Source organism: Acinonyx jubatus, chromosome A1 (genome assembly GCF_027475565.1).
Source record: "Acinonyx jubatus isolate Ajub_Pintada_27869175 chromosome A1, VMU_Ajub_asm_v1.0, whole genome shotgun sequence".
Classification (NCBI taxonomy): Eukaryota; Metazoa; Chordata; class Mammalia; order Carnivora; family Felidae; genus Acinonyx; species Acinonyx jubatus.
This window is the reverse complement of record NC_069380.1, coordinates 35,398,057-35,413,150: the sequence shown is the minus strand read 5'-3', so window position 1 is coordinate 35,413,150 and position 15,094 is coordinate 35,398,057. Positions and strand designations below refer to the sequence as shown.

Genomic DNA, 15,094 nt, shown 5'->3' with positions numbered 1-15,094 from the left:
TTCAAAAACAGGATTAACTAATTTTACAATTGACTTAGCTTTTACCTATAAAATGTAGTATTAATGTAATATAAATAGGCAGAATATCAAAATATTTTTTACTGTTTTTTTCTCTCTCTCATCCTATTTAGCTAAAGGACACGAAATCCGCAGATCAGAAAACAACACTACTTCATTTTCTGGTGGAAATGTGTGAAGAGAAGTACCCTGATATCCTGACTTTTGTGGATGATTTGGAACATTTAGACAAAGCTAGTAAAGGTTTGTGATTTTATAGAAAACATTTCACTGCTTTGGGTCTTCAGTTAGTACACAAAGACCGAACATAGTGCCTTTTATTTGAATATACTTGCTACTTTGCCACAGTGATTTACTACTGAGTATGTCATTTTAAAAATAGAATGTCATAAGACATTTATTTTATGAGTTATCATTATTGGAACTATGAGTTTAATGGTTTTATATTAGAAAATGAGGCCTGAATTAAAAAATACATTATTTTGTAGTTTAAACCTTATGAGTTCCTACCAGCCCCACCCTCTGCTGCTCCCCACCCCGCCACCGCTGTCGCTGTTAAGATGCTTCCTTGGTTCAGTGTCATTCACTTGGGGACAATTGTGTATCTGGGCCAAGCCCCAGTAATCAGTGGCCCCAGTTAGCCTAGGTTCTGAATCTATCTCTATCCACATTGAAGGGACAGACTGCATACTTTGTCCTAGCCGAGAAAATTCCATGCAGTCCTTTCTAATACCCAGATAGCTAACCTGCTTCTGGTCCTTACTGGACTTAGATCAGGTTGCAAAGGTTCATGAGAGGATAGGACCTGGTATTAATAGTTGGTTATAATATGATTTGAATGCAATTTTTGATCACTTAAAGAATCTAGTTTTTATTTATATATCATTGATTTTGTGGAAAACATTTTACATGCTTCAAGAACCAGTTTATGAATACACATTTGTATGAATACATACATATACGTACATCCTTTTTTGGAAGACAACTCATTTGAAGTGATGGGATATCGTTATTCTCACTGTGTTGAGTCCTGGTCATTAGAAACGTCAGACTATTTTTGTAATCAGTTTATTCCCTTCTTAAAATTGGAATTTGTCAACTTAAGGATACTTGTTTTTCCCCTATATTTTAGTAAATACTTCTTCTTAAACTAACAAACAAAAATCACTTTTATCATTTTCTACTCCCTTTCAATAGTTTCCTGAGATGTAGGTTTCTTTAAAGTATCTATCTCATGCAAGCTTTTTGAGGGTGGGAGGGGGTTAGAAATAATTAGTCTGGATTTTTAAGACCCAAAATACACTTTTCACTTTATTTTTTGATCTTGCATGTGAATATAACAATACTGAAATTACTTACTTTGCCCTTGTGCTACCTTAGAATGTCCTTGGTATAAGAAGATAATGACCAAGTATATATGCATGCATTTAAATGGAATTTAAGAAAGGAAGATAATCAAATTATTTTCTCATATAAAACAATGAGATAGGGCAACAGGGCACAGAGGAAAAAAATATTAAAAGTAACTCTAAGTGGTTGATTTATTAATTCAAGAAGGTAATTTCTCTAAAATGAGATTTCTGAAATTTTGGAATAAAACGTAAGTAAACAGGCTGAAAGAGAATTGAAAGTGGATGTTCTTGATGAATGGTAAGCATGATAAGTTGAAGAGAAATAGATGAAAAAGTTATGCATAATGCCTTGAAGTATAGAGAAAGTTCTTTTTCTGGAGAAAAGAAAGCTGAGTAGTTGATACATTATATCAACGTTAGGTCTTTGGCAAGAATTAAATCCATGCAAGCATGTTCTGATAATAACAGTTTGCATGTCTGACCACTTCTCCATCTTTCCTCCTGGTTCTAAAACTGAACAGTAAGTTGGAACATACTTCTGTTTCAGATGTACTTTTTAGGACAGAGTTTATTTTCTACCAGTTTTGCTCTAAATTAAGTTTTTAAAATGGCATTTATCTATTTTGACTCATTTGATTGTACTTGAAATTCTCTATAAATATTTTAATATTTTGCTTTTGAAAACTATTTAAATTTGATAAGGGCTTACAGAGTTGTAACTCGGTAATTAGATTCTTTTGTTTGTTTTCTTTTTTGGTGTTTCTGTGGGGGCATTCTAGAGCCTTGGATGCTTCTCATTTCCATCTGTTAGAGCGGAGGCGTGCATATGTGTGTAGGTCAGCAGACAGTGTGAATGCATTTCACTGGGAGCAGCCAACTTGATGTTTGAAATAGAAAAACCATCACTGAGATAGATATATATATATAGATCCCGATATAGATATGGATGTAGATATTATGTAGTATAGGTGATTGTTGAGCATAATTTCTTTGTGTGATTATATTATTCTATTAATGAATGAGAATTTATAGGAATGAACATGAGTTTTGGATGAAATGAGTCTACATTTGCTTTGGAAAATTTCAGTGATTTTGTATTATATATCATCACTTAAAAGTTTCCATATTTGAAGTCTCCTCAGTGAACTATCACATGAATTAAAAAGTACCTTTGTTTTTGAGACATAACAAATCCTGGCCATTAAGTCCTCGTGGATCAGCAGGGGGATCTTTCATTGCAACTAATGAGCTTACCCGTATGACAATTTTCAAAAATCTACTTCATTAGGGCTGCTTCTTTTCTAAGAGATAATGGCTTACAGCTTTTCTGTTGTATTTCACTGAAAATATTTTGGGTTATTATTGTATTTCTATATACCATTGCAATATTTCTTTTTTTTTCCCCCCTCCTGGACTTTTAAGATTGAATACATTGTCTCTTATCTAAACAGTTGAAGTTTAATGGACTCTAATCTGTGAAGGTTCTATTGATTATTTCACAAGAACCTGCTTCATTATTAAATTGGAATGGTATTAATGAGTAGAAAATATGACAAAACTCTGTGGGTTGGGGGAGTGTTTTCAGGTAAAACCAAGGTCAGTTTATAGTGTCACCTTGTTCAGCCCTGTCTCTTAGGGTTCTCATACCTCTGCCATATATCTGTCTTCTTCCCTAGGTAGTCTAAATTCTAGAAATGCCAAGTCCAGTCTGTAACTCACTTATTCATTTGATAAGCCTGTGTTGTATGATTGCTCAGTGTCAGAAACGGTGCACTTGCTGCTGGCCCAAGGTTTAGCGTCTGTGTCTTGGTGGAACCCAGGCTCCCTCATTGGCACCCGGCTCCTGTTCCACGGGTTCCTCTTAGATTCTCAGTACCCTTCACTTCCACCTCCTGTTCAATGCAACTTCTAAGTATTGCCATTGTTATAAGCCCAATACTGAGCCCCACTATGCATAAAATACGGCTCTTAATTCCTACAGCCTTAACTTCTTCTCCCCAAATGTTATTTACTTGAGAAAATCCTTTTTAGTACCTTTTCTTTTGATTTCCTTTTTCTCATTCACCTTGCCTCTCTTCAGCCTTCAGCATGCCAACTGAAAGCCGCGTGGTGGATTTTAAGTTAAATTTGTGGAAAGTGGCAGCTGTGGCCTACGATGTTGCCTAGCTCTCTCCTTTATCGAGTAACTTAGAGTAAATGTCACCTTCCCTCTGGTGCTTTTTCCTGGTCGTTCCTGGGAGCCTCCCCTAAGTTTCAGCGTGCTCTACTCTTTCCTTATGCATAAATACATACGTTTTCCAGAAAATTCTTAGACCTTATTTAAGAACTAGGTGTCCAGCCTGGAGACTGTTGCTGGAGCTTTTGGAGATGGAATTAGCTCCTAGAGAAAGGGCAGCCTTCAGTGAATTGTCAGAGTGGATTTAATGATTGCCCACTTCTAATGTTTTTCACTTTTTTCCATTTCCATGTGTTTAGCTTTCAGGAGCATTCTTTGATGTCTTGTATTTGATTTTTGTCCTCTTCATTTTATTGACTTCTCTGCTTTTAAGACTGTTTGTTTGATTTTTAGCTAGTAACTCCTTGCCCTGACCCAAATATTTGTCTAATCAAATACATCTCCAATTCCAAAGCCTTGTGACTTTCCAGCATTTTATGATAAATGGCTTACTAAATACCAAATGTTTATCTTTTATTCACCTACTGTGAACACTTAGAACACTTCATTTCCAGGTGGCAGCCACCTGGAAATGCCTAGTGTTTGGAATTTCAAATTCATCTGCCATAATAAGTAGAAAGCATTTTCGAAGGCTCCCATTGACCTCCTTGTACTATAGACTTCTAAAAATGCCAATTAAATTTATTAGTTTGATATATATTTTGAATATTCAGGGTTAATTATGAATTCAATCACATTTTACACATTCCATGTGTACTGTAAATACATAAAAATATTCATTGTGCGACAGACTTAATAATATAAATAGCATTGTGTTTGTTGGAACCATTCTGTCATGGAAGTCATAGGTTACAACCTCATAATTTTGTGAGATAAATAATTCAGTTGATATTACAAACCAATTGTAGGATATTAGAGTTTTCTGAAAATACACATTTGTGTGCATTTCTGTCAATACAGTGAAGTAATTTGAAAGAACATGGTGGGGGGGGGACATTTATAATAAAACAATTTAGAGAAGACAGCCATGTTAGGGTATTGCTTTAATTGAATTGTCAATAAGGAGCACAAAAATATATTCTACTAGGAACTGAATTCTGTCTCCATATGTGGAAGCCCTAATCCTTAGTACCTCCAAATGTGATTGAATGTGGGTTTAAAGAGGTGATGAGTAAATTGAGGCTCATAGGGTCAGCCCTAATCCAATCTAACTTGTGTCCTTATAAGAGGAGGACATTTGGACAGATAGACAACGGGGATTCGCATGCACCCAAGACCATGTGAGGAGACAGCAGGAAGGTAGCCATCTATCTGCAAGCCAAGAAGAGAGGCTTCAGAAAAAAACAGATTACTGACACCTTGGTCTTGGGCTGAAGAACTGTACGAAAATAAGTTTCTGTTGTTTAAGCCACCCAGTGTGTGGCATTTGTGATGTGGCCCTAGCAAACTAATAGAATAACTTAAGACATTTTTCTTGCTGAGGGTTTTTTGGCTATAGAATAGAGTAGCCTATACAGAATAATTTTTTACTTTATCAGATCACTTAAACAGTCATAGACCCGCTGTGTTAGATGTTCACTAGCAATCAATTTAGGGATATCAAAGCCTTTTGTGCAAACCATGAGTTATCACATGATTTTACATAATTGCAAGTATGCCTCAATTCCTTTTTTGAATAGACATGACACAGATTAGTACATATATGAGGAAATATTGAGGCAATCTAAATAAATATATTCATGAATGTTCACATTTAATTTCAGGGTTAGATCAATGGCATCTCCTAGATTTTATTTTAGAATGCGTTTTACACTGGTATATTAGAATGTTTTTACTCACTGTATCCCTGTGTATATTTCTTTACCAGCTACCCCTGTTTTGCTACTTGAGTAGTTGTAATTTCATTATAAGCAAGTAACCAATAAAGGCTAGTAACACTCTGAGTTCTCTGTTGACCCTTTTCTGAAAGGGAAGTGTGGATGGATGGTTGTGCCTTTTTTTGCATCATCCTATAGAAATAGTGAAAACATTTGGGGTCTCCTACCTGTGTAGCAGGACTCTGCAGATAGATGGTAAAATTACAAGTTATATCTGGGAAGCCACTTTATGACTCCTATGTAGCAAGGTCTCCATGATCTAATTTGACAATCTGTACCCATCTAATAAGTATACTTAGGAATTGTAAAATAATTTTAATGTCACTACAAGCCAAACATAATAAAAGACAAATTTATTTTCAAAATGTAAGTCACATACAGGTTTGCATATATGTCCTAAAAGGGCAGTATTTGTGCAATTTTATATTCAGATTAACACTTTTAACATAAAAAGGTAGGATGAAATATAACTGGGCCATTCACAAGGTAAATACAGGATTTATGAAAAACATATATAGTATACTGTGAGCACAGTCTACTGGGAAAAGGGCCACAAGGTCCAAGTTGTCTGATGAATAGCATTTTATTTAAATTGTTCCAGTTTATTTCCAGGGATTGTCTGTATAGAGTTGGCATCAAAAGTTTCAACTGGAGACTTGCGTGTCAGGTTGTATTGCACTGTTTCTCTGTGCAAATATAAACTGTTTTGAAAAGCAGCATAATGGAATGCAGAGAGACCATGGCCAAAGTCCCTAGAAGGATTAAGGATTCTTTAGACTGACATTGAGGAACACGAGGCATGGAGGAACTGTACTTCCAGCTCAAGATTGCTTTTTGAGATACTGAGCTGAGAACATTTCCTGAATCGGCTGCTGCTTGGGCTGATAGATGATGATGAAGAAGAAAAACACATCAGGAAGACCTCTATATCTTTTTGGAGGTTAGCAGACTGAAAGTGGCATCAATACAGCATTAATCTTTTCAAGAAACTAACAGTTTACAGTGTTTGCAGATTTTTGGCCAGCTACAGATTTGAAATAGCTACTCGAACAGTTCTATCAGTGTCACCTATGAGCCATATCTAACATCAAGTAACAGGACATCAAGTAACAAGACAGGATCAACAGTGACAACCAAGGTCTTAGAGCTCTCAGACTGCTGACGGCGAAGCAGTATTTACTGCACCTCAGTTTTGCAACATGAAGTGGAAAATTATAAACAAGGTGGATGAAAGAAAATTTCAGAATGAGAGCATGCTGAAGGATAGCTTAACAAAACAAATCTGTGCACAATGAAGAAACCTAAGCAGTGGATGCGATAAACTCACTTCCGGCCATCTGCTGAATGTCGCTGCTCACACAGTTGACGTGTAGTCAACTGGGTGAAGAGGCCTGGGGTTGCTCAGATGCTGCAGGTGAATTGCCAACCGCTCCCCAGAAACCAGGCTATATGCAGCTTGTAAAGTCTTGACATAATAGTTGTATTAGCTTCCTAGGGCTGCCATAAACCAGTTACCACATATTAAGTTCCTTTAAACAGCAGAAATATATTCATTTATTCTTTCACTATTCAGGAATACAGAAGTCTGAAATCAAGGTGTTGGTACTATTGATTCCTTCTGAAGGCTTTCAGCGAGGAGCCCTCTAAGGCCTCTCTTAACTTCTGGTGGCTGCCAGCAAGCTTGCTTCCATTTTCATCTGGTCTTCTCCTCTGTGTCTCTCACCTTTCTTTGTAAAGACAGCAGTAGGGGCACCTGGGTGGCACAGTCGGTTAAGCATCAACTTTGGCTCAGGTCATGATCTCACAGTCCGTGAGTGTGAGCCCTGCATCGGGCTCTGAGCTAACAGCTCAGAGCCAGGAGCCTGCTTTGGATTGTCTCCCTCTCTCTCTTTGTCCCTCCCCTGCTTGTGCTCTCTCTTTCTCTCTCTCTCAAATATAAATAAACTTTAAAAAAAAAAAAAAGACCCCAGTCATTTGATTTAAGGGTCACTCTAAATCCAGGTGATTTCATCTTGAGATCCTTAACTGATTTCCTGTGCAAAGATCCTATTTCCAAATAAGTTGCATGCTTAAGTGCTACATGGCCATGAATTTGGGGGGTGGGAGGAATACTATTCAACTCCCTATTCAACTCCCTATAGTCGTCCTTGTCCTCACTCCCATAGCTGCCCTGATACAGCACCATCATCTCTGAGTATCGTAAAATGGTGAAGTGCAGTTACACAGATAGACATATATATGGAAAGAGTTTGTCATTATGTTGTGAAATGTTTTGGTGTTTAAGGGCTGTTGTTGATGAGCTTGTGAAATACCCTTCCCTTTCATTGTCACATGCAAATACTACAGCAGTTAAAACTGAAATTTATAATATGCCTCTGAACATAAGGAATTTTTATTAACAAGTAGTGAGAGTTACATTAACTCCAATAAATAATTTCAGTAGGCAAAATAAAAATGTGATCCCAATTAGATTATAGAGGCATTGTATTATGGGAGAAGCTTTTGTTACAGTCACAGACTCTGAGGTTAGACACCTGGTGTTCAAACCCCAGCTCTGCCCATTGCTGGAGCTATAACCTTGTATGAGTTACTTATCCCCACTGGGACTCAGTGTTCTTACCTATAAAATGGGGATAATAGTTGTACCTAATTCAGAGGTTTGCTGTGAGGTTATACGTGAATATGTGTAAATACTTACAAAGCTTGAATAGCATCATGTAAGGACTATATAAATATTCTCTATATTTGCTATAGTTTTAGCTGTTATTTTTCAATGATAATTTCTTGTTGACACACATCTGCCTATTCTATCATTAATGATGAAGATAAAAATGTCTCTCTGAGTCATATAATTACATAATTTTAACATGTATTCTGAATCATTATTTGAACAGATCCCAACTGTGTCTTGCCTGAAATGTATGCAAGCTTTAGAATACAAAGCTAATAATTGCATAGATTTATGTTATTGAAAATACTATTTACTTTTCTAAAATATTATTTACTTTTATAAAACCTAAAGAATGATATAGATGTGGGAAACTGCACAAGTCATAAATGCACAACACAATGCAATTTTGCTAGTTGAACGTACTAGCATAGAGAAATGGAATTTGGAAAATGAGTTTTATTTTCCTTCTTCTGCCTCAGCCTGAGTCACTATTTTTATTTCCTCTTTTGAACTTCGATAATAAGATTTCTTTTGAAAGAGGGCTTCTACTATTAAAAGCCTGTAAAAAATAGCTAGGGTCCAGCACCTCTTTGACTTGGACTTACTTTTTTCTGGAGGTGTCTGCATGTTGTTTAAAAAACAAATTTACTGGCCCAGAATTATTAAGGAATTAGTTACTTGGGAATGTTTTCCATTTCCATATGAAACATGAAGTAACACGATAAATGATGTAAGTTGCTAGAAACATCGAAAAAGATATTTGTATTCATAGAAAAACCTAAAGAAAATGTATTCAGGATAACCTTCCCCTCTCCCCTCAGAAGAGGTCGTCTTCTAGTATAGATTGAAAATTGATGAGCAACGAGACTCTTTTTTCATGTGAATATGTGTATCACTGTTAGGACAGTTTCTGAGCAGGTGTCTGTCAAACTAATTTTTTTTTTTTTTTTTTTTTTTTTTTTTTGAGAGAGAGAGCGAGCAAGCAGGGGGATAGGGCAGAAGGAGAGAGAGAATCTCCAGCAGGCTCCACGCCCAGTATGGAGCCAAAAATCCAGAGCCGGACACTTAACCGACTGTGCCACCCAGGTGCCGCCCCTCAAGCTACATATTTAAAGGGAAAAAGTATTAATAGTTGTGGATATATTTTGACCCTAGAAGGAAAGGAATCTTTCCAAAAATTTTGTTGAATTCTCACTGTGTAGCAGACAGTGTGCTAAGCACTTGTGTTGGAAAAGATCAGACTTGATTTTGAGAGGGAAGAAATGAAGCAGTGGCTTAAATGAGATTGATTCATTCATTATTTGAAGAGCCATTTATCGAGTGCCTCTTCTGTCCAGACACAGTTTGGGATTCTGGATAGAGCCATGAGCACAGAAGAAGTCTCTGCTCTCTTGAAGTTTCCATTTTCCAGAACATGTGCCAAATGAAGAAAGTTTTGTTTTGTTTCTCCCACAATTAAAGTTGAGTGGTCAGAGAAGGCCCCATAGAGAAGGTGGCCTTTGTGAAAAAAAATGTGAGGGACGTGTGAGGAAGCAAGGCATAAAAGAAGGTAAGGCCAGAAAAGTAACAGATTCTATAGGACATGATTCATCATTAGATGGATTTTGACTTTACTCTGAGATAGGGAGCCATTAGAAAGGTTTTGAGCAGCAGGGTGGCATCTGACTTGTATTTTCAAAGGCTTGCTTTGGCTTCTGTGCTCAGGGAAAAAATATAGAACAATGCAGGAGCAGTGAAACCACTCAGATGCTGTAGTAATCATCCAGGGGAGAAAGCATGTTGGCTAGGACCAGAAGGAGGAGGTAGCAACTGTGGTGGGAAGTATTCAGACTTTGAAGGTAGAACCAACAAGACTTTGTCCAAGGTTGGGTGTGTTGGGTATGACAGAAAGAGGAGTCGCAACACCAATCACATACTGAGATGTAGAAGCGGATTCAAGGAGGAAGAGAAGTTCCAATTTGAAAGTGTGAGTTTAAGATGCCTACTAAACATCAAGGAAAGATGTTCAATAGGCAGTTGGAGCTCGGGTGGAAGATAGATGTGTGGGAGAAAAATGAAATTTTTCAAGTCGAGAGATAAGTAGTCCAGGACGTATGAGATTGCATGATCTCTCCTAGTCATATGTGAAAATTTGTCTTAGAATTCACACATGATCCGACCTATGCTTCATATTTGCCATGAGGACACAGTAAAAGTGGTAGCCTCTCCCTTCCCATACACAGGCACACAAAACCATTTTCATGAGGGAATGCTTTGAATATTGTTACAAACATCTCTATGATGGACCTTTTTTGTATAATATTTACCATGTTCTTGAACATCGTGAATTTTCTTGAATTTTCAAATTTTTATAGGTAATAGTGATCTATTAAATAGGTTGGTCTCACTAATACTGTTTTCTAAAGAGCTGATTTACCTTTAACACTCTCTTCATGGTTGTAGAGGACAAGGCTGCTTCTATCCCTCAGAGTTGGGGGTTGGGGAGGAGGAGGGAGAGTAAGGAGGGGTGTGGGGGGAGGACCATTCAGCCGAACTGATCCAAGGGAGCTCTTTGATTGGCTACGTTCATCCTTACAAATAGGACTTTTCTTCTCTCTTACCTCTTTCCACGTTCCATACAAACATCGGCTGTTCTCTTGCAGTGTGATGTTGAAAAAGAATAATAATAACCACAAAACTCTCATTGCATATAATATAGTAAGTTAAGGAATGCAAGTTGGGGCAATTTATTATAAGGGGTCCCATTCACAGAACAATGAGACAGAAGAGCTGCACAGTGGAAGGCCAGCGCTTGGGGAGGGTGACTGGTCACTTGGTTCCCACTGCTTCTTTCAGTTTACCTTTGCCTATCATGAACCAAGCTGCGATTCACGTTGAGTTTGTACTTTTCTGTCCTCTTACTTCAGTTTTAGCCTTTTTCAAAATGATAATGGGTTTCATAACGATATTCTAGAACTTAGATTTTGTTACAGGCCTACCAAATGTTGAGCTTTTTAAAATGCTGCTGAGGTTTTTGTCCATCTTGCCCATTTAAGTTACTGTTTGTTTGTTTTTTTTTTTTAACTCACGTTTATAAAATATTCGTACGGTTTTTAAAAAAACACCGTTATTTGTTTGGGAGCCTGGAATTGCTTTAACCCCTAGTTTGTGGCCCTCATAAAACAGCCGTGTTTGTGAGCAAGGGAAGGTTAATTTAGGTTGAATGTTTGAATTGTTTTATGCTAATAAGTTGTTTAAGCGTTCTTTCAAGAAATCAGTTTCCCCAGAATGTATCATGAGATGTAAGAATGAATGTGACATTTCTTAGTCAGCTTGTTATGAAATAATAACCAGCATCTCCAGGAGTTATTCACAGAGGATTTTTATTTAATTACAAAGATTATTTAAATGTATGTAATTCCTACACTCTTACTTGAAGTCTTAGCAAATCGTGGAGGCCATTGCATTGCAGAATGCTTATATTCATGATTCCTTTAAACTTAAATATTTATAGTTGTGACTTAACTTTTCTGGTTAACATCTCTAATGGATAATTACCATAATGACAAGGCACTTGAAGACCAATATGTGGGTTGGATTTTAAGGTTTTAGATGTTTACTTGATTAACCTCAAGAGGTTAAAGCTAAATCCAAAATCCATTCCTTCCGCAAATATTTGAGTGTCTGCAATACACTATGTACCTGAAGATACAAAGACGAGTAAAATACGGTATCTTCCCTCAAGTAATTCCTAGTCATTTGGGAGAGGACGGCACACACAAAGATAAAAGTAATGGAGTGTAGTAATTGCAAGGATAAATATAATTACCAGGTATGATGGGTGGGGAGGGCATCTCACTAGAGGACTAGCTAGAGTTTTTGACTCTTGTTATTATGTATGAGTAGGAGTGATTGAGGTGACAAGGCAAATAGTCTGTTCTTTTCAGCATCAGTACCTAACAGGGTGGATGTAGAGGGATGGGGGAGGGAAACTAGAAGCAGGATGTTGTTCTCAGAGTAAAATGTAGCAGAATGTGAAATAGAGGAAATCCAGGTTGTGGGTGGAGCTCAGATGTTGTCACGAAAGCAGTTTACTGGCTGGTTTTAAGCAGAGGAAGGACATCTTTACGTTAGTGTTTGTCTGGAAACTCCTACATACAGTGTGGGAAAGGCACTGAAGAAAAAAAGAAGACCAGAGATCCGAGAAGAGTGAAGACTTGAATGGTGCTCAAGCAAGCAAGAAGTCAAATACTATGTGCTAAATAAAATGCCAGCGAGGTCATGATTGGATCTGAGGTTACAGGAGAGGGAAGGGTAAAGACTAGCAGGTCTCTACAAGAAACAGAATTCATGGTTCTGCCACCCACTGGGGTGTGGAGATTACAGATGGGCAGTTGCCCTGGGGGCAGATGCACATGACATCTGAGGTGACTCAGACATCCCATCTGATTGAATATTAATAGAGTAAAATGCAAAAGTGGAAATTGCCCTTAAAATAATCTAGTCCACTCTGTTTGATGATGACTGCATTTTTTTGTTTTTACTTCCAAATAATGGAAAGGAATAAAAAAAATAAGATTAATTTCTTGGTCAAGGAATGTGACAATGTTGAAAGATAAAATTCATATACAGGTCACACACAGAGACACCAGTAAATTAACACTTTTTTGAGGGTGTACAATTAAACGCCACTGTAGCTGGGATTTCTAATATAAAAATATAGTCACTGACCTCAAAAAAACTTGACACTTATGAACAGTGTGGTTAAAATTATGTTTGAGGATGTGTAAAGGAAATAGAATTGCTGAAAAAGAAAGACATGAAAGAAATTCTTACATATTCTTTAGTTTTACCCATCGGATGGCCCAGACATTATGGTTTTGTTGTTGTTGTTGTTTGTTTTTTGTAAGCCTAGAATTTGCTCACATCTTTTTCTCTTGCAAGTGTACTTTGGTCCTTATTTAAAAACCAGTGAAAGTTGGTCACTTATACTTAAATCCTCTTAGCCATAATGTACAAATAATGTAACCAGAGACTGCTAATAAAGCATAAATAATGGCGTTCCATCTGTAGAGAAGCTGCAAGAAACATTTCTTAAGACCGCTGACTTGCTCTTTATGACATCAGCATTAAAAGTTTGAATATGCCCAAACTCTCTGAGTATTGTATTCTTGAAATTAGCAACTTTTCTTTTTAGCCTGACTTTCACAACACTGTTCTGGCCTAATGGTGACGCTAATGGTGATGATTATCTTTACTTTTTGATTCTAGTATTACTAATGTTAGCCTTTAAGCTCTTCATTTCTTATTGAGTTCTAAGAATAACACAGCACAGTGCACTCTCTTAAAAAAATTCCTCATCGTATGTTGTACAATTTGATCTTTTATGAAACACCCATGAGGTAAAAATAGAAGATAGGCTTCTTCCCCTTTCACTGATGTGGAAGTTGAGCCAGTGAGGAACGACTCCACATCACAATGATAGAATATAGTTGCTGACCCGCTGGCTAACAGACAGTTGGAAAAGGCTCACAGGCTTCTTTCTTAAGCCTTTTTCTCTTCCCACTGGGAAGTGCTCATCACTCATTGGGATGGCTTTTCGGAGGGTGACCCAGGCTGTTAGACAGCTGGGAGCAGCACAGCTCATGAATCAAAATGTACTTTTTTTTGTTTTTGTTTTTTTTTATACTTCCTCACAGGTACTGGAGTTCTGCCTTCTCTCCAGACATGCACTTCTATATATCCATATGGTATATTTAAAAATATGTGTTTGGTCATTTTCCAGATTCCTGGTATAGAGCACCTGAAATCTGTCTTAAGTGATAAGAGCCTATTTTTTATGCTAATGAGATGACTCGGGTAGATGTGGGGGGAGGACCCTAGACAGCTTTAGGATGGGGGACTGGTCACCAGAGGCCACAAGTCTGTGATTACAGGGTTAGAATTGTCAGTCTACCCTGTGACCTCCAGGGAGGGGAAAGGGACTAGAGATAGACTTGAGTCACTGATGGCCAATGATTTTTGATCAATCATGCCTGTGTAACAAAGCTTCAGTAAGAACTCTGAAGCAGTGAGGCTGAGGGGAAGCTTCTGTTTTGGAAACAGATTGATGTGCTGGGGTTTGCCCATAGAAACCATGCAGACTCTGTACTACCCTCCACCCCCGTTCTTTGTGTTTATCTTCCCTTTGGCTCTTCCTGAATTGCGTCCTTTACAATAAAACTGTAATAGCAGGTTTGGTACTTTGAATTCTGTAAAACATCAAATTATGGAAAATCAGGAGGGGGGGCATGGGAACCCCTGAATCTATAGCTAGTTAGTCAGAAGCGTGGGTGATGGGTGATCCCTGGGACTTGTGATGGTCTTCTGAAGTGCGGGCAGTCTCCTGGAGCTGAGTCCTTAAGCCTGTGGGGGTCCGCATTAACTCTAGGTAGTTAGTGTCAGAATTGAAATGGAAGATTACCCAATTGGTGTCAGAATCTGAGAGTTGACAGAATGATGGATTAGTTGTCAAGGAAAAAAAAAAAAAGAAATAATCTGTGTCCCCTCCCAATGTTTGCCTTGTGCTTTTTGTTACATTGGAAGCTTAGACTTACTTGTCCTTTCTCTAGGTATTTCCCAAATATGTGTATGTATAATAAATTGGATTAGTGGAGTAAAACATAGTATTTTAAGTACGTGGTTTTGTTCAATGGTGTGTTAACTCATTAAATTTAAATGTTCATTTAAAAAATATGGTAGCATGGGGCGCCTGGGTGGCTCAGTTGGTTGAGCAGCCGACTTCGGCTCAGGTCACGATCTCGTGGTCCGTGAGTTCAAGCCCCGCGTCGGGCTCTGGGCTGATGGCTCAGAGCCTGGAGCCTGTTTCGGATTCTGTGTCTCCCTCTCTCTGACCCTCCCCTGTTCATGCTCTGTCTCTCCCTGTCTCAAAAATAAATAAAAACGTTAAAAAAAATTAAAAAAAAATAAAATAAAAACAAATAAAAAATATGGTAGCATATCTATCTGTCATACAGCCATC

General features: G+C 37.7%; 1 protein-coding gene across 4 annotated transcripts in view; it reads left to right on the top strand.

The window, feature by feature from the left end:
- DIAPH3 (diaphanous related formin 3) overlaps window positions 1-15,094 on the top strand; it is a 503,888-nt gene that overhangs the window by 282,471 nt on the left and 206,323 nt on the right. For all 4 annotated transcript variants that reach the window (XM_053216218.1, XM_053216210.1, XM_053216209.1 and 1 more), the window contains one exon: window positions 132-261. In XM_053216218.1, the coding sequence (XP_053072193.1) occupies window positions 132-261 (130 nt within the window). The remainder of the gene's footprint in view (window positions 1-131; window positions 262-15,094) is intronic.